Source organism: Passer montanus, unplaced genomic scaffold (genome assembly GCF_014805655.1).
Source record: "Passer montanus isolate IOZ18808 unplaced genomic scaffold, ASM1480565v1 scaffold32, whole genome shotgun sequence".
NCBI classification, from domain to species: domain Eukaryota; kingdom Metazoa; phylum Chordata; class Aves; order Passeriformes; family Passeridae; genus Passer; species Passer montanus.
The window spans coordinates 5,664,322-5,691,504 of NW_024367930.1; the positions used below are offsets into that span (position 1 = coordinate 5,664,322).

A 27,183-nucleotide genomic window follows, 5' to 3' on the forward strand; every position below is an offset into this window, starting at 1 on the left:
TTGCTACGTAAAATCAGCATTTACATTTTCAAAATGCAATTTGAGATGAAGAATGTATTTTTCTAGAGCTTTTAAGTAATTCAGAAGAAATGCTCAATTTAAGAAGAATATAAACCTCCTGAAACAGATGCTTTCTTATCTGTAATCAATCAGACACTAGCTTAGTTTGCTGATACCAACATGGACTGACTTTAAATACTCACCGAATCACTGTCATCTTTTTTAGCATCTCGTTTTACAGGCTCATTCATATCTTCTTGACTACGAAAACTGAAATTCTGAATGGCTTCAGTGACTCCACGAAGAGAGCTGTAAATATCTTCAGAATTCATGTTTTCAGTGTCATAGTCAAATGCACTGTGGGCCATGGAGAAGGACATAGGAAGTAAGATGGATTTATTTTGTGATCTGTACTTTTAAATCACATTAGCAGGCAATTACAGAAACTCAGGAAATATTACTCAAATTATTACTCTTTTGAAATACATTAAGAAAGTTGTCTCTTCACAATACAAATCTGAATTATGGTATGCCTTAGTAAGTGTACTACCACTGACAGAGAAAGCATTGAAAGTAGATAAGGGAAAGGTTACATTAGGTAAGAGCATCTGCCTGAAGAAAAACTTATTTTGCTCTGTTTTACTCTGCTGAATGTTAAACAACTGGAATTTTTACACCATCCTCTTATTCTGAAAAAAGTCCTAAAGTAAGGTGCACTGATAGAACTCAACAGCAAGTTGACTGGTAAAAGCAAAATTACAATGTCCACTTTGCTGACAACATCATCAGTATAAAAAACACTTGTAAACTATTACTTCTTTAGTCTCCCCAGTATTAAATCTGGTTTGATGACCCAATGTGTTGCTTTCGGCTGGGACAGATTTAACTTTCCTCACAGTGGCTGGCTGGGGGTGCTATGCTTTGGACTTGTGCTGGAAATGGGGTTGTTACCCCAGGAACAGCTGAGCAGTGCTTACACAGAGCCAAGGCCTATTCTGCTCCTCACACAGCCCTGGCAGCGAGCGGCCCGGGGGTACACAAGGAGCTGGAAGGGGACACGGTTGGGACACCCAACCCCACTGACCAAAGGGATATTCTACACCATATGGCATCACCATCTAAGCATATACCACTGAGGGAAGGAGGAGGGGAAGGATGTTTACAGTCATGGCACTTGAGTTCCCAGGTCACTGCTACAAGTGATGGGGCCCTGCTCTCCTGGGAACAGCTGAACACCTGAACCCGCCATAAGAGGTAGCAAATTCATTGTTGCTTGCACATGCAGCTTTTGCTTTACCTAATTAATTGTCTTTATCTCAGTTTTCTCTCTTTTATATTCTGATTGCCCACCATATCCCACCATGGGGATACTGAGTGGCTGTATGATGCTTAGTTGTTAACTGGGGTTAAACCATGACATCAGATAACATGTTTTAACACTTGTTAAAGAAGCACACTTTGGTTCGTTCTCTTGCTAATCCATTTACATTCCGAGATGGACAGCCCTTTTCCACCTCAGGCCAGCATGTCAGACCCTTCTGGGAGGCTGTGCAGTTTCATTCTATGGAGGAAGAGGGATTATTTCTGAGCATCTGTCATTTTGTGCAAAATTTTGCCCATGCTTTCATTGCTGGGGTTACATTTTGGACAATGTGTTATAAGCCTTAGATGTAGAATTGTAACACCACCAGTCTACATTACCTTGGTGACAAAGTGTTCTGTGATGTATTGGTTGGGGAAGTGAGAGGACTTGACCAACTTGCTGGGGAGCGCGGAGTAGGTCTTGTTAAAGGACTTCCCATCGATCCCTGGAGGAGGAGAGGTGAGAAAAGATACTCTAGTAGGACTAAAAGCTTCCCTTTTAACTTACTATTTTTATTGTTATATTTATTTTTCTGATGCCCACAAACATTTAAAGAGTTTCAACTAAATTCCTGGATTGTCTTCTAACCCATTACTAGTAACTTCAATCATGTGTAACTTTGAAATTAGAAAGTACAAGATAAACTACTTTTAAGAAACACATCCAAACCTAGCAGGTCACTTGGAAGCAACATAGACTTAGAAACTGTAACTGCAGAGGAAAAGACATTCCATAGAGAGCTACTAAGTAGGCTTTTACACAGTCACTTCAGAAAGAGGAGTAACAGAAGTGGATACCTGACCACTGTTGCCTGTATTCCGGAGATGATTATGGAGAAGCTTTGTGGCTCCATCCTGAAATGTTTTTGGTAAAGCACCCAACAGCATTGTAAACTCTGGAGTGTTGAGTTCAAAAAGGGAAATCAGCACTGACTGTGCAGCCTACAAAAAGAAAACACAAACTGAAGACATTATTTACAGTATCAAAGTAATTTTATCAGCAAAAGATGCTGTAATGAGTGGTAATCACAGAATGTGACTTAAGTCTTGATCAAGCTTGAATAAAGATGTTAACAGATATGAACAAAGGCAATTCATATTTGCTGGCAAGCTGGAAGTTCTGATTTTGATAAATTCAGGCACACAACTATCATTGTAACAAGCAGTCTTTCAGAAATGTGCTTTTCAACCCCCTTAGCCCCACATCCTTACTGAGAAAAAAAAAAAAAGTACTTTGCAAAATGGCTTTCAGAGTTTGGGAAGTTGAAAATTTAGAGACAGAAATGAAACACTCCAGGTAGTAGCAAGCATGTGATCCTTTCTTCTGAGTTCTGCAAGTGGTAATTACAGATGGTAACACACTTGCCTAAAAAGGATCAGTTAGCACTGTAGAAATTAAAACAAACCCAACCAAACAAGATACCCTTATGTGGAATGAGACAGTATGTGATCATAGCACTTGATGCTCCTCATAACTTACCCTACAGCCAAGTGACTTAGTTAACCTTGCCTCTGCTTCCTTTAACCTTTCTAAAAGGCAGGCAAACATAATGGGCAATGAAATTTAGATGATTATATATTCTGAAGGTGAAAACTGTGGAGTAGTTTGTACTGGATGTCACCTCCCATACTCTCAATTTAATCAGTTCATCTTTACCATCACATTCATCCTACAGCATGTTTTACATATGCTGGTTTGTTTATTTTTTAACCTGAATAAAAAAAATCATCACTCTCTACTGACAAAGCAACACAGTATATTACACAAGAGTTGGATTCCCTCTAGTACAGGAACTGTTGATTGAAAGAATTAAGTAATGTTTGTACAATTTGATGAAGATTCACTGGATAGCATAAAAAAACCTGTCAACAGAGTAACTAACAAATGCAAAGGAGAGCTGGAGGAAGTTCTCCACAATGACTTCTTTGTAGCAGAAGACTGTGGTTTTAAGATTAACCAGCTATGTGCAGTTTATACAGCTCACCATCAAGGTCTGCCATGCACTGGAGAGAACCAGTGCCTTATGCTACACAGAGCGATAGGCAGCTTGCTTAACCACCAATACACTCCAAGCAAGTAGTTTAGAAAATTCTTTCAGACATTTAATTCCCTCCTTTTGCTTCCAGAGCAATGAACTGTAGCATTTTTTAATTAAAAGCGGAGAGCCAAGGTATGAGCACACCTACCTGCACACATCTCAGTGTTAAGTTAAAATCCTACTCAGATTGCCACAAATTAAATTATCTTTGCATACTCGTGACTGGTTGTTTTTCTTTAACATTTATTTCCTTTTCCCTTTGATAGCCTTCCCTTCAAATGATCACCCAGAATGTCCTCTGCAATCTGATGTTTCTCTTGTCCTTGTCATTTTTAATGGTCAGTCTTTTCATAAAAATTGATACAAAGCAAAACCAAGACAAATTCAGCAGCTGAGCAGAGGTTTGGGAATCACCACTTTCTTTTTTCTGTCTAGTTAGCCAGTCTCCACTCCCTAATACCGTGTCTATTTAAACTGCTATGAACAGAACACAACAGCCAGTCTAGGACTGTATCAGGAGAGAAACTGATACCATCAAGTCTGCCCAAAATGAAGCTCTGCCTATAGTATCAAAATTGATAATCACTTGCAGAAGGTTTTCAATGCAATTATCTATTTTCTCTCTTTCTTCCTTGCTAAAAAACCCCTGCATTTTAGAGTATTTAGAGGTTTTTGTTCTCCCCAGCATTAAGTCTCTGCTGAGATTTAAATTCACTTGCATAGAAATCATCTTTAAAAGAGTGAAATAAGGATTATAAATATTTCTTTGGTTTTGCTTTCTTCTTAGAAATTTCTAAGAATAGATTAAAATTCTTTCCAGAGGCATTCTAATCTTAGAAGAAATCTAAGTTTTGAAACAAAATTTTACCTTCCAGAAAGAAGTTCCATGTCACTGAACTATACTAAGAGTGCCCAATGTGAGACTAATAAACTAGGATTTTTCATAATACTTAGCACTAGAACTGTTTCTGCTAAGGAAAAAACCAAACCCATTAATTACACAGAAATTACTTAGAAAAAGCTTTTAATTTAAAGAAATTACACTAAGTTCTATAAAGCTTATTAAACTACGTAAGATTAAACAGCCTGTGATAGCAGATTGAGATGATCGTTAAGAGAATTAAACATTTTATACTACCACAATAACTCTTTTGACTTCTTATTGGCAAAATTTTATTTTCAAGAGTTGAAGGACTTTTGCAGTTAGTTGCCTCAAAGAGCTGTGTTTTGGAAAGAAAAAATAAAATCTGAAAACTTAAAGATTAAGGTGTTCCAGATGACTAAACTCATTGGTAATTTTTTGCATGATTCAGTTACTTATTCACATAAAAATGCTTATTAGAGTTACAAACCATCAGATAAGACAGCTGGCCACGTGTCTCAGTGCTAAAACTTCACAGATTTAGAAGATAGTGCTGCTTCAATTCTCCTCCTATTTTATGACCTTTATATGTTACTAGAACACGATACCCAGGTAAGGCAAGTCCATTGGATGTAATCTATTACTGTTTTCTCAAACTCATGAAGTTATACAATAAGTGAATGACTAGAACATTGCCTCCAATACAAAAACTCTCTGGTGTTTTTTAATTTTGTTTTACAAACATTCTAAACACCAAAAAGTCTCGTAAGTTATTTTTATTTTTGTTTTCTTCACATTACAATTTGTATTACAGCTCCTACTATTCTTTCCTACATCCCTCCTAAACAAAGGAAATTGCTCTTTCCAGAAAAGATGAAGCTGCCAAAACTCAAATTTAATTGAAAGTAGCAAAACAAATCTCAACAAATTAATTGTTTCAGCTCTTCAAACTGCAGAAATAAACAGAAAAAGAGAGAGAAGAGTTAGCTCTCTGTGTCATAAGACACTTGCACTGAGGAACCATAAAAGGTACAACATTTTTGTAGTGTTGACATGCTAAAAATGGCAGCTACACAGCATGACCTGTAACTATCAGAACAACGAAACTATTCCATCAAACCACAAATAAAATTGTACGATTTCTTGCTTTCTACAAATTGAAGTGCTGTTTAGAAACCCTTTCCAAAGACAGTACTAGTACATTTCTTGTGGTTATTTAGTATCCCTGCTGTATCTATGCAGCTCGCAAATGTTCATTTTCACTTCACATCATTATGTGGAAAAGAGAGGTTTGAACTGCAAGTTCAGGATTACAAGAATAAGCCTACGACAAAAAGCTTATCACCTTATCAAAGCACTTTCTTTTTCCAAGGTTCAACAGCTATCTATTTGTTGTTAAAACTAAAGGACTCTAGAAAATCCAACAGAAATTAGGTTGAGTTTGCTACCAAATTTACCACTCACTCCTGTTACAAATGCGCTTTTTAGTATCACAGGGGGTGGTCTCTGAAGTAATATTAAAACTGTACAAAAAATGGCCACTAAGGAGATTCTAGTACTAGATAGAACTTGCAACCAAGAATGATAAATTATGAAACAGAATCCCAACATACGAACATATATAAAAACACAATGCTAATGGAGAGTTTCAATATGTTAATTTTATTTTTTGACACAAATATTCTTAATTACCTGGAATGCTTTGCAATTCTAAAGACACATTAACAAACATACCTTCCTAACATCTGAGCTTTTGGGTTCTGTGGTCCAGGTGATGATTCGAGACACTGCTAATCTAGTTTCACTTGAATTTACAAAATCTCCTGGATCCATCTGTTGTGCAAGAGTTTCTATGTATTTTAGGATTGCAACTTTGACCTGCAAAGAGAAACCGAGTCAGCTGGACAATAAAAATGGTGCGCTGCAAGAACAACTGAGCTCACAGAGTGTTCATTCCCTAAAAAAAAGATTTTTTTTTTCTAATTAAACTACACGTTTTCAGCATTAATATAATTTCTTTTTGCAATAAAACAATCTACAAATGGATTTAACATTTGAAGAAGAAAGTTATTCCACAGACATTCAAATACTCATAGAAAGCTTACATTTCACTGATAGCAACTAAAAGACAAATCATTGCATACGCAGAAGCTTATATTTGAAAAAAAAAAGAAATGAAGAAAAGATTCATTCAGAATTATTAAGAAAGTTTTTCAAGTGCTAAAATGAAAAATGAACATCATCTGATGAATCAATGATCACTTCTTACTAGCTCCTACCAGGCAGTTAACACTTTGTTTTTCACAAAACATCAGGTTGAGTAGTCACAGTCTCTGGAAATAATAAGCCACAGAAATCTTCCCACCAAATACTAAAAAATGTGTGGAATAGCATTTCTAGGAGAGACTTAAGATGGGTCACATGCTCACTTTGTTTGAATATATTCAGATGATAGAGACATGGATTTACCAGGAGGACAAAAGACCTCCTGAGCTCCCTCATTTTTCTGATCATTCTCTTACTCCACAAACTTGTTTTATTCCTTATGCAGAATCCCTGTTTTGTACATCCCAGGCTGCAACCCCTCTCTGCTTTCTCCAATACTGCACCACTGCACAAAGATATATTATATCTTTGGGCCAAGGTCTATTATACCTGTGTATGTCTAAAATGTTTAATTACTCAGTTCCTACTACCTCAGAAATTTGTCACCCAATCTGTCAACAAAAGTTATGGACATTTATTTAGACCATCTGTCAGGCTTAGCTGCTTTAATTTCCACTAATAATTATAGTGAACCAAAAATACCTACCAGGAGGGAGAGACCTATGTCCATCATAACCAGAGAGAAAAAGAGTTCTGGGTGTATTTCTGGTTGTTCATGGCTTGTAGTACAACTGTTCTGAGCAAAGCTATTTAGAAATTTCTCTTGGTCATGAAACTTGCAAGTGATTAAAAACTCAAGATACACTGGCACACACAAATGAGGATTAATAATGAATACTTCATTTCCAAAACAGCTGCTAAAACTCAACTTCTCTGAAGTTATACCAAGAAGCAGCTGAATGCTTTCATCTTATGCAGATCAATATCTACAAATGCACACTATTTGCTAGTTATTTTCCAAGGAAAAAATCAAGCCATGAACATCTCTGCAGCAAAATACCTTAGACCACATGGCTTTCCAAATTCAAAGCAATAATTGACATTTCTAAATTACATAGGGAAACCATTATGATACAACTACATTTAACTGTTGAAGATTTAAATAAATATCATGTAAGACTTCAAAAGTTTGCTGTTAAGGACTGTAACACTCAGAAGTCCCAGAGGTATTTCTCCCAATGAAAAGACTCTGAAGTATTGCATCTGAGAAAGCAGGATTATTTAGTGTTTGAAGAACTGCTTCCTGAGGAACTTGCACAGACTTCTGCAAAGATGGAGGCTCTCAGACAGAACAGCACTGAACAGAAAATTAATGGAGGGAGCTCTCACTAACAGAGCTTTTCACAGTGAGACAGATTCCCTAAGCTAAACTTGTCAGCTATTTTGAAAAAAAGCAGTTTTTACTAATTGCTTTTGAGATAAGAAATTCTGGAAGGGCTACACCTTTCTGTGGTCAAATAACATGAGCCAGTATTATTACAGATTAAAAACTCCACGCTGAAGTGAAACTCCAAAAGAGCAGCAAATCTAGATTTAGAAGTATCTTTGCCAATACTTCCAGTAACTACGTACGGAGCTGAAATTCAGAAATAAAAAGGCTAACATCTTCAACAATCCATTTAATTTTTCTGGGAGAAAAATTTCTGGGCAGCAATGAAAGCACCTCCATAATTCTTACAATGAATATTTGTTTTTAAGCTGAAACCACTCTCTATGAAGTTGTTCAATACTGTCACTTTCAGACTATCACATCCCAGATGTCTGTCTCCAACCTACTGAATACTTAGGAGTGATTGCCTGTGCCATTATACAACCAAATGACTAAAATACACACTAAAGATAAATTGTTGTGAATCTGTGTTACACAGGGTTTTTTTTAATCCAGAAATTGTAATGCTGACTTAAAAAAAAAATCTTCTGATCAACTGTGGCAAAAATCTTTGTCAACAAATCAGCATTTCAAAGTAAAGAAGGATTCAGAAACTTGAACTTTGGTCACAATGCTTAAATCAACTCCTCATTGAGCCTGAGATGATATGAAACCCAAGAAAAATGGAAGTGATGATTGGAAGTGTATTTCAGGACAATATCCATTCTTTGGAAACTGTATGCTTCGTACCTGCAAATATAAGCTAAATACATTATATCCCACCTAGGACATTTGACTCCTATGCCCATCCAAATCTTTGAGCAACACAGACACACATAGCTGGCACCTCTGAACTGTGTCTCAGTAATTCACCACACCTAAGCGTAAAATGACTGCAGAAGCATGACAGATAGAGCACAGTACACTAAACTGCATCCCTCATGGATTAGGTCAGTAGAATATCTTCTCTATTGTTGGCCTTCTTACTGCCCAGCTATCCAAATCCACCTCTGTGACCCCTCTAAAAGCTTGAGTTTTACTGCCTGACTTAGCTGTCTTTTTAAGTGTAAGAATGACAATGACAGTTTACTCCAAAGGATGACGATTATTTATTATTAACATGTGAAAACCAGATGAAAAAGAAATTTGTTGAAAGGAATCATTACATGGCTCAAAATTCTAATCTACCATCCCCTCTGCTCCTATCTGACCATCTTTAGGGATGCTGAAAATCCCTTCTCTGACTTTTTCCTGTCACAGCGAATGCTGTTTCTCAATGTTCCTAGAAGAAAAGCAATGAGATAATAATTTATCAAAGAACAAAAGCTCAAGACTTCAAGAATTGGAGTAGTCCTCTAGGATTATCAATTATTCAGTGGTTTTTGACCACAGCAATTATTCAATTGATTATATAAATTATTCTCTCTGGGTGCACTGAAGATAGGCAATATACTCAATAATGTAGATATTAAACAGATACTTCTGATCTGTGGGCAATAGATAACTTTACTATCTGAATCTTGAGGTTGTAGTTACCACATAAAAAGGAAGCAGGGGGCAGATTCCACTTTCTTCTGGGAAAAAAAAAGCTTACCTTCTCTTAAATATTTACATAATTCACTGTCCCAAAAATTCATTCTAAATACTCTTGATTTTGCTTCAAACTATACCACAGCATAGTACAGAACTACAGGTGTTCTTCTATGGAGATAACTTTTACCAGCATCTTGATTTCAGAATTCTCTCTTAAAATTATTTTCAGAATGTCTTCCCATCAAGTCTTTCATATTTCTGAATTCCTTCTGGAACATTTAGGGAACAATCTTGAACTCAGTCCCAAATCAGCCTAGTACGAGTCCATGTTTTGTTCCAAATCTACTCTCAGGTTTGAGATGTGCTTAATATACCTTTAACAGCTACACACTACTGTATGGAAAAAAGAGTATCTCAACCATCAAAATTCATCTTCCTGGGGAGGAAAACCAAGCAAAATAAAACCAATCTCAATTTGTTCCAAGGACACTGTATGGAAAAAAGAGCATCTCAACCATCAAATTCACCTTCCTGGGGAGGAAAACCAAGCAAAATAAAACCAATCTCAATTTGTTCCAAGGATTCATTTAAACAACGAACTGATTTTTACTACCTCATTTGCTGTCTTCAATAAATGACAGCAGTCCCTTTTTAACACAGCTCTACGAAGCAACAGTGGTCAACGTATCAACTGTCCTCAAAAGCTTAAAAATATAAGTTTTACTGTATTGTAGACAAAAAAGGCATATTCATGTGACTTTAGGTTCAACATAACACCAGAAAAGTCATATTCTTGTGCAGTATCAAACTGAGTAAAAATATTTCGTGCAGAATAGAGCAGAAGATGCCAGTTATCATATGCTTGTTATTTCCCCATTCTCATCACTTATAAATCTTCTTCTGATTTGATGCATTGTTCTAAAATCAACACTCTTTGGAACTGCAAATGTACCACATTTTTACTTTTCAGATATGCTGGCACGTCTATGGACTACAGATTCATAGGTAAAAAAGTGTGTAATTATAAAGCTACACACTGCTTTCAGAGAAGTAGAGTGTACCACAGAAGTATCTGATTTTTAATACAGTAACTCAAGTTCACGTTAATATTAGAATAATTTAAAATAACTCAAGGCCTATCAGGCTGAACACAGGAAAAAATATATATATATATATATGAACTAGGGAAAAAAGTATGGGAAATCACAAACATAAAATTAGGAAAGACTTGATAGAGTGAGTTTGCATAACCAGCTTGATGTTAGGCAGCCACATTTTTGTTGCTCATTTTTACTGTACTGTGTTTTTATTAGATCTCTCTTGCAGCAAACATTTTCATACTAGTGTCACGTTTAAAACTGAGCATCTGCATGCTTAAAGTTTCTCGCAAAGGTTAGTAGCAGCATACAATGCATTCAAATAAAAATTATTGGTAACACTGTAAGAGTTTCACATGGGGTTAAGAATAAAGACAGTAATTCAGACAAAAACCTTTGAGCTCCAAAAAGAGCGAAGCTGGTCCTGCAGTGCTGGCTTGACTGTCTGAAAGTTTATAAAAACAAAATCCACTAATTGAAAACCTTTTATTTTTCTTTGTTTTTACACAAAACAAAAATAACAATCCAAATTCATAAATTAAGCAAATTTCTATTAATGATGATTTCTGCTTGCAAAGCAAGACTAAAAAGTCTTACCTTCAGACTAGGTGTTTGGGTCTGGTCAACAGTAAATCTCATTAAAATACTGAACTGGAGGTCATTTGGAAAAGATTCCCTGTAAACAAACAAAATAATGTTATGTTACATTAAATTTTCTTTTACGCAGTTTCTTTTGGTGTTGAGAGGCACCAAATAAGCCCTCACCCTTCTTAGTAAAGCTGAAACTGGTACCAGTTGCTACTGTACCTGACCTTTCAGAAACATTTACCTAGCATGTTCGGACAACAGTTAAGGAATTCCTGCTATGAAGCAATTATAGCTAGAAGAGATAATGCAAGTAATGTGGAATGATATAATATACGCTAGAATTCTGATTCTAAATCAGGCTATTAGTGAAATCTGGGGAGAAGGAAGGGAAGACAGAAAGTAAATCCATTATTACCATAACTCCTTAAAAGTTAATACTGACGCAGAGATGTATATTCCAGTGAAACTTTCACAGAAAAATAAAGAAGTGCAAACACAATTTCTGTATCACTGAACACAAAGTGAGACAATCAAACATACACAGCTCAAATGCACATTTTGGAATCAGCTAAGTAGTACCATATTAGACTCAAACCCTTTCAATTAAAAGTCACTTCATGAAACCAAAATGCTGAAGCAACAACGTTTACTCAAGTTTCAAGATCTGCTATGGGCTATGCATTTTTCCAGAAATCAAACAGCACAAAAAACCCCAAAAAAACCCTCAAAAAAATTCAACAAAAAAAACCCAGCAGCAAAACCCCTGAAAATAGCTAATAGCTAAAACTATTACTACTTTTTAAAGTGCTCATTACTAGTGTCATGTTTAAAACTGAGCATCTGCATGCTTAATGATGTCACATTACCTTGTGACATCAAGTGCCTTCTGAACTTTTGCTTGTACAGACCCAAGCAAATCAGCACCCATTTTTTTCAACAGCTGTGTCAGCAGTACAAACAGCCAGTCCTGCAGATCTTCTTTATGGACCTGGATGAAGTCGACCAGTGTCTCCAAAAACATACTGAACACCTAAAAGGCAGAAGAAGATGGAAAGAGGGTAGGATGGGGCAAAAGAGGAAATGACACTGACATATGCCAAACTTACAAACGAAGAAAGCAGTAAGGGAATCAGAGGCAGAGAAAGGCAGTGTTTTGCAGCCAAGCGGGAATAAAAGAAAGAAAGAAAGGAAAAGAACGAAATCTGCCTTGCCTTTTCATTGGATTGTGATATAAGAGTACATTGGAAATGTTAGCTGACTTCTGTAGAAGTTTGACAATTAGGTACTCCATGCAGTTTCGTCAAGAAAAGGAATGCTTACTGTGATGGCTGGCGCAACCTCAATTTTTCCAGTAAAACTTAATTTTTTACCCTCTCAAGCTCTATCATTGAGTTGTCATATTTCTCAAAGACTACAAAAACACTTTCTCTTTAAAACCAAAAAAGCTGCTAGAATTCTTTAACAAAATATTAATTTTAAATATCTGCATGATTAAATAGTGCAAAATCATGACAGCTGGCCAATTCCTTTACAGAAAACTCTTGTAGAACAGAATAAGCTTCTTCTACTATTGCAGGTATCCCAACACAAAATTATTCACCACAGTAGGGAAAAAAAGCCACAAGAGATTTCAGATTGGCAGGTGTTTAAAACACAGAAATACTTTAATTTCTTTGAAAACATAATATCCATTTTCTTCTTTTCAACAAATAATGTTGAAAAGACTGCATTAGGTAGGAAAAAAACCAACAAAGCAACAAAACCAAAGGAACCAAAACCATGTATTTTTTTATTGGACTCACACCAGGAAGGACAACGTTTTTTGGAGGGAAGGAGTCAAGGCCGATGTAACAAATAGGTAACTTTGTTTAAAGAGCTCTTTTAATATATCTGACTTGTTTTAAATTTTTTCCAGACCTAAGAATGAAATCAGGATATACAGACTCTACACTTGTGTGGCCCATGAGTCTCCTGTTTCTCTGACAAGAAAAATGGGTGTTTGAGCTGAAAAAGGATGCTTCACAATACATACTCTAGCACAGAGCTGGGTACAGAAGTATTGCTGTGGTGCAAAGAGGATTGGGCAGACATTGCCTCCTGAGTATTTATGACATGGGTGCAAGGGTAGAAGTGGCTGGTGCAGAGCAAGGGCTGGAACCCCATATCCTCCTGCAGCTGACCTTGCCTTGTCATTAGGCCAAGCTCTGCTGCTTCTGTGAGAGTGGAAAACCCCAAACTGTGATCACACCTCAAACAGCTGCACACACTAGGCCATGGAAGAAGACTTTGTTCCACAGCATTGATGCAAGTAAGGAGGAGCTGGCATAGGCTGCTGCATGCCTTCTTCGCTAACAGAATTCCATCGCTTTTCATGTTGATCATCAAGCCAGGGAAAGCAAATTCACACCATAAAGTGGAAAAAATCCATACAAGTATCTCTTAAAGAAGTGCCTCCAAATTTAAACTAGAAATAAAAAATAAATTGAAGTTCATTTTATCGGGAAAGTTTGGACCAGATCATCCTCAAGGTTCCCTTTCAACCAGGTATTTTATGACTCTTTCAGGATCTACTGGAGACTTGGGGAAATTTTTTAATAAATATCCTAAATACTGAATATCTGTGTCAGAAACAAAACAATACAAATCCCTACTCAATATAAAGCCCATCAGGAATAGCTACTTTAATTAATTTCCCTTTTGGGACAAATGACATTAAAAATTGGGAAAAAATATTGCCAACTTTTGTGCTGTCTGTGTAGATGTATATTCAAGTCTGAGGTTTCAAAATTACCCTGCCAGTAGTGGGACAAGACTGTTACGTGCAGGACTGGAAACATCTTCTGTCTCAGGCTAAACTGAAACTATAACATAATTTTGTGGATTCCCAAGCAGTAGCCACAGTTATAAGACAGAGGCAAAACCACACCAGTATGTATTTTCAGTATTGTAATATGAAGTCTTTGGCTTTCACAGCCCTAAAGTAAGCAAAAATATACTTAGGCAAACAAACAAACAAATTCTGGTGCTACAAAGACTACACTGTGTGTATGGGGGGGGGAGCTGTCTCACAAAATCCTTCAAATTGAACTACACAGCACAGCAGAATTTAAACCTGCACCTGTTTGAGTTTGCAGACACTGACACACATGGCTTTTCCATTAAAACATGGCAGGCCAAACAAACTGGTTACAAGCTCTGACTTGATGGAGTAATATGAACTTCTTATGATACTTCAAACATGTAAAGTGGCTTAAACTGAAATCATTATAAAGTGAATTATGATTCACTGTGGCAAAAGTACTCTGAAGATCCTGTGCTGATGTTTTAGCTGCTAAAAATACATATAATTGAGGACTCAGCTTTGTTTTCAAGCTTTGTTTCATTTTAGATTTACCACAGAGAATGTCTAGAGAAAAATAAGTCACGTAATTTTGTTGCATTTACAAAAAATACTAAACATATCATTTTGTCTCAGCATGAAGAATTTAAGAAGGCTGAAAGAGCATTTAAGGTAAAGGATGAATTTGGAATGGAAAATGGAACTCAAGCACCTATATACTGAAGAATGTATGTGGATACTGCAAAAATGGCAGTTTCTGTTTTTATGATACAAACTAAAATTCTGAAATCAACCATCTAAAGTTGAAGTTCATAATAATTTGACAGTGGAAAAAAATAAACAGACATGGAAATAATTATAAGTGATCTACCTCTGAAGTGAATTATTTCAGATGTGCCAACCACCACAATATAAAGCAGGAATGCATAACCAAACAAAGTCAGTTAATTAGTAGATAAAGCACATCTCGAAACTTTACCACACATTTTACTAATTGTTTATAGCATTTTATGATTGCAAAAGGCTTGACACTGCATGAACTCTTTGGGGAAGAAAAATAGAGAAAAGGGGTTAATTGCACATTCATGCAAGTAAGGTTAGGCTTCCAACAAATATTGAACCAACTTACTCTCTAAAGAGAGTTCCAACACAGGGGACAGCATGCAAAACGAAACAAAAACAGAACAGAACAAAACAAAACAACAAAAAAGGGAAAAAGATAAAAACACACAAATTAGTGGCCATCAATACGAAGTTCCTGTATGGAATATAAATCAAAATAAAACAAAAAAGGTACTTCAAAACTTTTATGACAAATTTAAGTAATTTTATTGGGATACCCAATGTAATTTTAAAATAAGCACTTGGCATGTCCTTTAAATCATTCTCCCATTTTCTCCTCCAAATATTATTATTCTCTTATTCTACATAATTCCCTCCATCCAGATATCATGTTAAAGTAAACCTAAAAAAATTCCACAGAAGTGACAACAGAATAATTCCTACAGACACTTGAGTCTAAGATGAGATTTATGTAGGTGTATGTGTGTGATTAAAAAAAAAAAAATCACAGCTCATGAACTCTTAAAGGGTTATTACTCAAATGGTTCTCCCGATACACTATTAATACTTTTGCAACACCAAAAAGCAGACAAGGTTTCAGTGACTGAAACAGCTGTACCACAGGTTACAAACAGGCCAAATTTTCTTGAAGCTACATTATTTCATATGACAATGGCCAGTAAACAGAAGAATCAACTAGAACAAGTCAATATAACATTTTTAAGGGGTTATTTAAAAGGTAAAATGCTTTCTAGCTCTGACATATGCATTGCTGCAATACTAATTACCACAGAACAAGCACAATTAAACCAAGCTGCTATTATCAATTTGGTAATTACTTTATTTAAAAAGTAAATATTCCAGCAATATTTCAATATTTGATATTCTTTCCTCTGCTTTGACTTTTTACGTACTGTTTTTTTTTTTTTTTAACTGCTTGGTTTAGTCTTTTTCTGGATTTCTGCAGTATGTGAATAACTTTAATACCACAGTGCTGTCAGCAGTGCAAGTTGTTTCCAAAATACATGGTGTCAGAGACAGCAGATGTCACTTTCTCCAACAGGAAAAATAAAAAGGACAGGTGAACACTAAAGTTAACCTGTCAAGACCTCTCATCATTCTAATTTTCCATTGCAGCAAATAAGGAAGACTTAAAAATACGTAAAATGTATTGCATAATCAAACTAGTTTTTCAGGAGTCTTCTGGGAAAAGTCAATACTTCTGAAATAATACCCTATTATTAATGAATCTTTATAATTTTATCAATTCTGAAACACCGACACAAAGTGGGACACATTATACTCAACATAAAAGATACCACTTCTTCTGAACAAGCCTATAATTAAATAGAGTTAGGTATTTCTTTTTACTTTATTACATTTATTAGGCTCCTTCCTTACCTGCATTCCTTCTGCTATGAGAAACTTTAATCAAGCTGTACTTGTAACCCACCTTCCACAAAAACCGTAAAAATACTATCATGCAACATAACTCACTTAAAAAGATTTTAATTGTCTTAGGAAACAGAACCATTATTTTCCTTGTTATATCATCCATATGAGTCATTACCTAAGTAAAACTGAACAAAACACGACAGTTTCTTTTATACCAAAGTATAGTCTCTTTATAAAGTATTTAAAAAATTATGTAAAAATTATTCACCAGTCTCAACTGCCAGCCCTATCTACAAAATTCATGGAAGACACCATAAGCTATGATAATACGCAACGTCCTAGAAAATAAATAAGCACACATTTGGCATAGTTTATCTGATTATGTATGATTTAGTCAGACAACTTTATTTGTAACTTAAATTTCTGCAGAGTCTTTTCTTCTCACTGAGAGAAAATCTATACTTTTGTTGAAGTGGTCTCTGTAAACAACAACTTAAAAACAAAGATTTTGAGCACAAACTGCTGAACTACTTCAATGCATTTTATATGACATTAACCTTCACTTTATTTCCATGATACTGCAGAAAAAGGGGGGAGAATTATCTTGTTCAAAACTCCAAATTCAATTAATTGAAATCTGATACCATTAACTACTTCTGCTTGTGATATTTTATGTATGCAAATATCACTGACATAATTTACCATAACTGCCTTTTTTTAAATTTATGTTTTCAGAAATTTACTGAAAATAAGAAACACCTACACATACCTTACTGTGAGGATCAGCAAACATTCTTGTGAAGATCTCACACAATCGTTTCAACTCAACACGACTGTCAAAATGACAACAATACATTAGTCAACTGCCCTGCTAGTTCTGCTAGAACACTAATGCACAGCAAATCAGTGAAATCAAGAGTAAATACTGAATCAAATAATCTAGTAAATTAAGTTTTGTTTGAGACATGGATAAAAATGTAATAGCTTTCATCTAAAATGAGACTTCAAACCTATAAATGTCTCTTTTAAACTGTCTCATATATTACACCATACTTTTGTAACCGCAGATACTGAAAAAGGTGTTCTTAGAAACAAGTAGTAAACAATTTCTTCTGAATAAATACCCCCAAAATTATAGTAATAATAAAAAAGGCCTTCTATTGATAGTAGATGAAAGCATCTTATGAACCTTCTTTATGGTGAGAATTCTCAATTTTGAATTCCCTACATCCACGAGTATTTAAGTATACACTAGTAGCTAGAACTGAGAAAAGCTTCCTTGTCCCTTGCCCCATCTTACCCTCAAAGACACACCCTGTCTTCCCTCTCCCCCTGCCTCCCCCACCAACACTGAAACAAGATGCTTCTCTATTAAGATGCAGTCCTACCTTAGAGTTCTCTGGTTCTTTAGTAAGTTCTGCAGGCCTAGAAGGCCTTCTTTCCTCTCTGACCAGTTGGTGCTGGCACAGCGGTTCAGGACTTCAGCCACGTCTTCTGTCTGCCTCATGTAGGTTGGTATGCTCCCGTTCCTGGAGCTGTAGGACCTTTCTGAACAGGCACTTGATGCATCACTGTTGGCATCATCATCTGAGTACATCCCGTATGATTCATATCTTCTTCGCACGGGCTTCTTCTATTGTACAGAGACACCCCAGATCAGCACTGATTCTCCAAGGGTAACACAACACACCCACAATGGGTCGAAAGACCGACAATTTCAATAACCGGTGTGAACCCTACTCCCTGCAGTGACAAATGGCTTCAACCATTCAGCAGGTCAAACCAAGTTAATGAAAATATTTTGAAGTATGGCTTACATAGTATTCCAAACATAAACCCAAATCAGATGCAGAGAAGATATACGTTTGATGAAACATTTAACTTTAGGTCTTCTTTCAAGAACCCATGAAATTGTGTAACAGCATGACAAAATACTGTTGCAAGTTAGTTATTTCACTTCATAGCTTTATATCCATTACAGAATTTAAGAATTAGAGGTCTACACAAATTTTGACATTTTAACTCATTTTGTATCAAACACGTTAATAGCAAAATATTTATACTATTAAAGAAGAAAAATAGTTTCTATACCTTAGTCCGTATGTCTCCTAAGAGCTGTTAGCAGTAAATTATTGAAAAGAAACAGAAATTGAGAACAGGAAGGTAAGGCATAGCAGCACTGTGAGTAATAAACTTCCTGCCACTGGACAACACACAGTCTTACTGTAAATTTTCTGAGCTCTCTGTGTCTGATTAGCATATCACATATTGTCAAGAAGTAGTTTGCTAAGCTTCCGTTTCCAGTAAAATATTACATATCATGGGCAGATTGGTCACAAAGACTCCTCTGTCAAAATCTTTGTGTCTTATGCAGTGATATTTGAGCATGAACATGTTAACTTAACACGTGCAGTCAGCTGTAATTTTACAATTAACTTTAAGTACAAAACCTTGATTTGAACTATTTGTTTAATATCTACATTTTGTCATCGTGACAATTACAGTCCATGTTCTACAAAAAAACTGATTACATAACGCAAAATTCCAAATCTAAAACAAAAAACAAGCCAACAAAACAAAACACAACATACCAAAGGTCAGAGGGGGGGGAAAAAAAAGCTGTTTCTTCTAAAATGGAAAAAACCCACACACCTCTGCAAAACGGCTGTTGCCATTCAAACTTTGGAGCTGAAGTCAGCATTTAAAAACTCAGTTTCATTACATACTCAAAGAAGCAGTAGTATAAGTGATTGTTTTCCCTTTAATTACCACTGCCTTTTGCACCAGGATCTCATTTTTAAACATGGAAACACTTAAAGGATATCCTAATACTAATCACAAACTAATCAATACAACAGGTAACAAGCAGTCTCACTGTCAACAGAATGAGCATACATACATGTATAACAGAATAACTGAAGGGAAAAATGACAGAGATGTTAAGTGTTTTGGAAAAGAGATATCATAAGAAAAAAAAAAATTTCAGTAAATGAATCTGAAATGTCAAGGATGGTAAAATGTCAAAAGACAAAAATATGCAAAGATTTCCATTATTGCTGCATTTTATATAGCAATATTCAAAACAGATTTAGGCAGGAGACTGACACCTCTCTGGCTTCATCACCACTAAAACTGGCCAAGTATTTTTCATAAAATAAAAAAGAGTAACAAAATCTGGAATATTTTTGTATTTATAGGATACTTATTACATATGTCAGGACTCTACAGTCTACCTTGTAAAAATACCACTATGAGTGTGAATCTTCAGTCTATGATAAAAGAATAAAGGTGTTTATTACCAGATTTCCATCTACTTGGAGCCATTTGTACAGGACTACCTGTAGCATTTAGAGCATGGCAAGGAACCAGGCATGCAAGTACTACAATAATAAAATGATGCTGTTCTTGATCCTTCTAGAGTAATATCAGACTCCAGTTAAAATACACAAACCAATTTTCCTCTAAGATATCCAGCAGCATCATGGTATTTTGGATCCAGGTAATGCAAACTAGTTTCTCTGAAGAAGCTTTATTCCTTCAACAAAGCAGGACATATTCAAGCCTCAAGAGCAGTCATTGGAAACACGACTTTCTCCTCAACTTATATTCTTACTACATTATTTTCCCAGCAAATTTGAAAACTAGGAGGCTGCTAAAAGTACTGAAGATACTCTTTGTGATGCACCTGTGTGGAGAGGACCATATCACAGGCCTTCCAGCTACAGCCAGAAAATTTCCATGTTCCATGGACTGTTTTTCTATCATTCCGCATTTCAAAATCCAGACTGACTGCCAGTTTACAAACCAGCATTCACCATTAATGCTGAAAACTTTTAGCAAGTTTGTAATAACAGACAGGGGAAAATGCACTCAACTTCACCATGACCTCTTATGCAAGATGTCACAGATATTCTGATCTCTATGCCAGTGAAGGCACACAAATTTGAAACTAGTACATCAAGAAAGAAGTATTAACCAAGAAATCAATAAATAATCATACTAAGAATATGACAAGAGTTCTTCAGATTTTGAAATTTTGTTTCTCTCTATTGAGTTGTATCTGACTGCAATTTAGAGTCTAATTTGTAGTTTTTTACTAACTTTCAAAATAACAGTTTTTCTTAAACCAGAGAAATAACCATTTCTTTAAAGCATTCTGGCAACCAGAAAACAGATACTTAAAAGTATCTAATGAGATGCAAATAGCATACAATAATTGATAAAAATGTACCTGACTCATAGCATCATTATTTTAAGTTAACTGAGGATTTCAGCTTGCTGATGTAAATATCAGAATAGCAAAACACATAATGTGTTCAGTTTGCCTTACATGGGCAGGAAGGCAGAGGAGCCACACCCACCTTTTTAAAGAACAGTACAGCTTAAAAAAGAGAATAACCAGTTCTAACTTAGTGTAACATTTTGCAAACAAAGGAGAATAAAAACTAAACTTTTGAGATGCTACCTGCTGTGCTGGTTTTGGCTGGAGTTAATTTTTGTCACAATGGCTCGTATGGGGCTGTGTTTTGGATTTGTGCTGAACACTGGGTTCCTAATATAGAGAGGTTTTGTTATTGCTGAGCAGGGCTCACACAGAGCTGAGATCTTTTCTGCTTTTCCTACTGCCATGCTGCCCAGGAGGCTGGGGGTGAATGGGAGAGTGGGAGGAGACACAGCCAGGACAGGTTACCCAAACTGACCAAAGGAACATTCCAGACCATGTGACATCATGCTCAGTATATAAAGTGGGGGGAAGAACGAGAAAGAGTCGGATGTTTGGAGGGATGGTGTTTGTCTTTCCAAGTCACTGCTGTGTGTGGTGGGGCCCTGCTCTGCTGGAGACGGCTGAACACCTGCCTGCCCATGGGAAGCACTAAATCAATTTCTTGTTTGGCTCTGCCTGGGTGCATGGGTTTTGCTTTCCATATTAAACTGTCTTTATCTCAAGCCACAGGTTTTCTGGATTTTACCCTCCTGATTGTCTCTCTGACACCAGTGGTGGGGGAGAGAGAAAGTGGCTGTGTAGGGCTTGGCTGCCCAGCCATCATTTTCTCTCTTCAGCATCAATTTCACCTGCTGTCAGACAGAAAAACTTTAAATGGTATCCAGGCTTCTGGTAAGCAGAGGGCTTTAGCTGTCATCATTCCCAGCTCTAACAAGCCTTTAACCTATCCTGCAGTTTTGCTGGCCATTGTGAGAAACTGCTGGTTAGTTCTGGCTGCTCAAGTAGCTCCTTAGGCCACTCCAACACAACAGTCCAAGACTGTTTCCTGTCTGCCATGAAAAAAAAGCATGCTTCTCCAAAGTTAAAACTTTTTTTCTGTAGGGAATGAAAAGTCCAATACTTGCAGCTCCAGCAATTCAGTTTCTTTCCTTTCCCCCCACCTGCCCTGGGAAGCCAATAAAACAGTAAATTACAAGTTTTCTGCTTGGTAATGTACAGGAAGCAAACACCTGAAGTGCCTGTAACCTACAAAAGGTAAGTGTGTGATTCTTACCAAAGCATCTGCTACTGCCTCTTCCACATCAGAGCCGGTGTTCAGAACTCGCATAGCACTGACTGATGACGATAATCTACTCGACTGACTAATTCCAAAGCCAGTACCTGTTACAACAACAAAAAATAAATACCAAGAATTCAATCACAATAGAAAGCTGGGATGTAAATATCACACTCACTTATAAAAACCCAAGTAGAAGAAAAGCATTTGCTTAGCAATTTAATAAGTTATGTAGTGGATAAAATAACTATTTCCATTCTGAAGTCTTTAGTGGTGCAGACAAAAGTAAGAATTCAAGTAAAAAGCCAGTCACCTACAAACGTTCTGTTCCAACATCACATGGAAAAACCCCTATAAAACAATGGTTTTATTTGAAAGAAGTTTTGCTTTTTAAAAATTAATGTCTTCTTCATTTTGGGTTTTTGTTTTCATTTAGAAATAAAGCAAATACAACAGGAAGGCTACTGAGACTGTTGATTAGAAAACTACATGCATAAAGAATGCTCTACAAATACTAAAAAACAGAAAACTAAAAAAATATTTTCTGCAAGTAAAAAAATGTTGTTAAGAAAAAAAAGGATTAACATTGGAGGATGAGGGTGGAGACAAAATCTAGCAACATAAACACATCTATCTGGATTATTAAAACCACAAAACTCAAATTAATATACATAATGCTTTCTAAAACTGAACTATGAGAATAACCAAATGGGTGGGGGAAAAAAAAATCCAGGATGACCGCACAGATGACAGCAAAGGGTACTCATCCTTCACCTGTGGCCCCATAAGCATCAGGAGCGTAGAGGGCACCAGTGGATCTGGAGTGATGTCTGGAAGCTGCAATAACAGGATTAAATAAACCCTATCTATGACCATGGAATCAAAGTGCTGCAATAGCTGCTCAGATGAACAAGAGAATATTTGTCAAAAAGATTCAGCTTAAGCACAAGAAACTGTATTAAACAGGAGCAAAAATCTTCAGAGTAGTTCTTTGATTATACCAAATATGATTATATAGGTTTATGTACATTGGACATTTCATGCATAATTTTTTTTTTAATTTACAAGATTAAGAGCAGGGTAAAAGCAAGTATGTTTAAGTTCCAAGAAGAAAAGGTGCACAGACACACATGCACACACTCACACACAAACAGAATCATCAGAAATACCTAAAAACTTATCAGTTCACTGACACTGGTCTTGCATTGTGGACTTAACTAAATTCTCTGTGCTCCAGTCAGAGCTCACATATTAAAAAGTGCCTCCTGCAGAACCTGCTGTGTTGGCAGCTGACAATTTGTACACATTTGAATACTTGCCTATGTTGCAGACAACTCAACCTCAGTAAAAAATCACCACTATATAATGAAGTCAATATTAGCCAATAATAATTAAAAGTTTAACATAAGCCAAGCAATGCGATTAATAATTCACATACTTACTATTTTATTCAAATAAATAAAATGTGAAGCTGAAACACATGTTGGTTACTACAGCTTATTAAGATTCTTTAAAGTTATGGCAACTGGAAACTGAAGATCCTTAAGGATTTCTGAATAAAACTGAGTACCCCACTCCTTATGGCACTTGTACAGAACTGCTTCTTTAGTGATTCTGAAGAAGCTGACTCACTAGAAATTACTAGTATTTTCTTTCTCAAAACAAGCAGTTCTTTAATTAAATGTGTTTTTAAACAATTCAACTTTTTTCTTCTGTTCACTTAAGTTAGAATTTTATCGCCACATAAATGACAATTTAAACTTGAATGGAAATGTCCATCCACAGAGGCAAAACTCCCAGATAAAATCTTACCATTTAATAAATAATTGTAAATGCACATATCTTACTCCTTCTGGATATATAAAGTAGCACAAACAGACAAATCAAATTAACCATCCTTTTCTCTGATTAACAAAGACCATTCAAGAGTCTGTTTTGAATCACATACAGGTGAACCATGGACCAAACAACATGTTGGGAAGGACCTTTTAACCTGAGTGCACTTCCACAACAATCCTAAGCCCTGTAAACAACACTGTGTCTTTCCACATTAAGTTCTCCACTCCTCACGTAAGGTACAGTGATGTACTTTATTTCTAACTAATCCTACATGAAGACGTTTGGCTAGGGCATTTCAGTTTGGAATTAATACTTCATGGAATGCTTGGTTCTTTAGAAAGTGCATCTCAGCATGGAAAAGGAGACAGGACTGAGGATGTCACATCATAGCTGACAGCTCTTTAAATACAAGCATTAATTGGATAAATCTTCCCCTTACTTTCCACCAATGAATGCTGAAAATTACAGGTTCAACTCACAACTAAAAATTCAGACTTTAGGCAAGAAACTTGAAACGTCTCCTGCCCCTACATACATTTGAAATATGCTGGACAAGTTTTTAAGACACTGAAAAAAAGCACTACATATAGGCTGAAACATACCTCATTCCAAAATATATTTTCAAGAATATTCTTTGTAACCCTCAAACTGCAGAAATTGTCAAGTATTTACTTTTGCTGTTGCATTTTTTTTAAGTATGAATCAAAATAAGACTTTAAATGGACTCACACTTAGATGATTTCTTAGCCAAAATATGGACATTATATTAGTCTATTATTTAATACTGACTATATTTAACAAAAGTAGACACTTCTATGTAAATTACAAATCACTTGATTCTTAATGGCTTTTATCTCCCAGTTAATAACATTATACTGAGATGATAAACACTTCATACCAATGTATACAGTGAAGCAATTATGTAGCATTTAGGTAATTTTATACCCTAAAAGGGGATAAAATCAATTTCATTTCACTTGTGTTCGTAAGTAAAAATTTCTGTGTTGACAGAGGCAATGCAAGTTACACTCTCCTATTTATCCCCATGTCAAACTGCCTCTAGATACACAGAGCTGAATTTGCCTTATTTCATCTTTCACTTGTACCAACAAAACAATGAATGACATTTTAAATCATTCAAATAAAAAGTCATACTAAAAGAAATCTTCATTTATTTCCATTCCCAGTATAATTTCCTTCTTTTTTTTTTTTAACCAATGCTGGATTCCTACATGTTACTTTGCATGCTCTGTGCTACCAGACAATTCCACCTATTTCACTAGTATAGGTACTTGTTTTCATATCTAAATTATAAAACTGAACTACAGGAATAAGAATAAAACCTCCAGTGGCAACTATCCCAGTAACACATCTCATGGTATTGCCTAATACAGACTTCTTAAGAGAGCAAGCATTCGACCAATTACAAAATGCAAATCTGATCTTGCACGCATGTACTTGAAATCAAGCTGTAATGCAGCAAAAGAAGCACCAAGAGTTCTGCAAAACACCCTTGTTTTTAAAAGAACAGAAGGTACATATGCACTTCAACACAATCTCCCAGCCATGTTGTAGAAAAAAAATACAGGTTTCCTAATGGATCCTGCGTAACATCTACTTTTAGTATCATTTCCCAATTAAACAGCATCTGGGCAAACTAGCATTAGTTACTGAAACAGCTTTCATTCAATTAATCTGTACTCTCCCAATAAAACCATGGCTGGCAGGAAGCCCTAACAGACCACAACATATGTCCAGTGCTAATTAGGAGTACAGTAGGGTGCCTCAATTTGAGATACAAACCAGAGATTTACTATTTTCAGACTATGTTGAACAGCTAGTATTGTGAAGTCCTTAACTGTAAGCTGCGCTGAACAAAGCAAGTAGGAAGGATACATACTGAAGCCTATTTCAGACAAAGGTAACACCAAAAAGAGATCTGTTTCAGATTCAATTGCACAGAGTTTAATATTACCGAACAAGCAAAACAAAAACTCAATCAACAAACCCAATAAGTACAAGCACTTGAAGCAAAATTTACTGTTAACTTTGTAGTAACCTTGACAAAGATACATGAAAGCCTTCCCTAAATCCTTAATCAACATGTTAAGGTAATTACAAACTAACATCTTTACAGCTCACTGACATCTCAGAAACAGACTGATAATCTTGCAAAACCTTGTCATTTGTGTCAGACCAATAAGCCGCTGACCATAAAGGTAAGGGGATGTAATTAAGTGTATTTCTCCTTACACACCGAAACAATTCATTGACTAGGTAGAAAATTTTGAGCAACAGCTGACCCTCTGCACTCAAGTACCCGAGCAATGAGTGCTGGAATAGAAAGAGAAACACGCAATTTCAGAAAAATATCCAAAACCAGGAGTGCCTTTTCAAAATGGCATCTAGACACCGTGCATCACACACCTTTCTAGACTTGGTACTTCAGACTAAGCCTAGCAAAGCCTGTATTTTTCCTGTGTGCAGCCCATTCACACACTGGTCAATCCTCCATCGGGGTAAGTGGGGGGAGAGCCAAAGGAAGGGAGAACACAGTGGCCAGCTAGAAGCTAAATGAAGGAGGCATGGATTCGTTAGGCGCACGTAAGGAAGGGCAGGGACAGCCATGCACGACAAGGCTCCAGTACTTACCGAGGGGCGGGAAAGAGCGGACAGGGCTCGTGTCCCTGCTACTTTCACGGCTGGCCTCCCTGCTGCAGCCCTGACTCACACTAGGCCGAGGAATGCGGCTGCCTCGCGCTAGTATGATTCAGGGTGCAGACAAACAGCGGCACAAAGGGAGAAGACATAAGAAAAGTTGCAGTTTTAATGCAATTCTGTTCCGCAGTAAGATCAAAGACGCATTTCTAAGAAAAGACATTGATGATTATGTAGCATTTCAAGTCATAACCTTTTTTACAGACTTTCTTGATTGTGCTGGGTTAGTCTAAGTGTAGTCATTTCAATAAAATTATTTTTTTTGCACAGCTTAAAAGGGAAATTTACTAACGCTTTACAGAATGGTTGAAAGACCCTTTAGAAAGGATGGATAAAAAACACGCAACACTGAGTAATGATTCAGAATTTGTGCTCAACATCAAGGTAGTCAACAGTAGCACCAATGGAAAACTCCAGAGCTTTATAGAGAAGGAAAATAAAATGATGCAACTAAGATAAAAATCAAAAATACAAAAGAATAACAGCATCAATACCATTAAAATCAACAGATGTTTTTCAATAATGTTGTTTGTAATAAAGTGTAATCAAATTGTACTGAGGCTGCAGACATGTAACCTTAATTTTAGCACCATAACATTTACACATGTGCGCACACATACACAGAAGAAATGAAGTAACGAAGAATGTATTTTCAAAATGGTATTACACTTTCATTGAAAGGATATGGATATTTTGGTCATGAAGTGAAAAAAAAAAGAAGGAAGAAAGGGAGGTGAGGAAAAGAACAACTACAACATTCTGACAAGAAAAACCTCAAATTTCAGCTTCAGTTTAAAACTGTCTTGCGTATCA

At 36.1% G+C, this 27,183-nt stretch overlaps 1 protein-coding gene across 50 annotated transcripts in view; it reads right to left on the reverse strand.

Annotated features, from left to right (window-relative positions):
- The window catches only part of CLASP2 (cytoplasmic linker associated protein 2), a 147,117-nt gene that overhangs the window by 14,020 nt on the left and 105,914 nt on the right, over positions 1-27,183 (reverse strand). For 12 of the 50 annotated variants that reach the window (XM_039715289.1, XM_039715291.1, XM_039715290.1 and 9 more), the window contains 14 exons: positions 26,305-26,412; positions 22,588-22,650; positions 21,811-21,917; positions 18,404-18,427; positions 17,701-17,945; positions 17,082-17,145; positions 14,985-14,987; positions 11,883-12,046; positions 11,026-11,104; positions 10,823-10,873; positions 5,998-6,141; positions 2,161-2,304; positions 1,702-1,808; positions 204-357 (listed from right to left, as the gene is read on the reverse strand). In XM_039715289.1, the coding sequence (XP_039571223.1) occupies positions 204-357; positions 1,702-1,808; positions 2,161-2,304; positions 5,998-6,141; positions 10,823-10,873; positions 11,026-11,104; positions 11,883-12,046; positions 14,985-14,987; positions 17,082-17,145; positions 17,701-17,945; positions 18,404-18,427; positions 21,811-21,917; positions 22,588-22,650; positions 26,305-26,412 (1,457 nt within the window). The remainder of the gene's footprint in view (positions 1-203; positions 358-1,701; positions 1,809-2,160; positions 2,305-5,997; positions 6,142-10,822; positions 10,874-11,025; positions 11,105-11,882; positions 12,047-14,984; positions 14,988-17,081; positions 17,146-17,700; positions 17,946-18,403; positions 18,428-21,810; positions 21,918-22,587; positions 22,651-26,304; positions 26,413-27,183) is intronic. The other 38 variants (XM_039715293.1, XM_039715296.1, XM_039715277.1 and 35 more) reach the window with 21 other exon arrangements.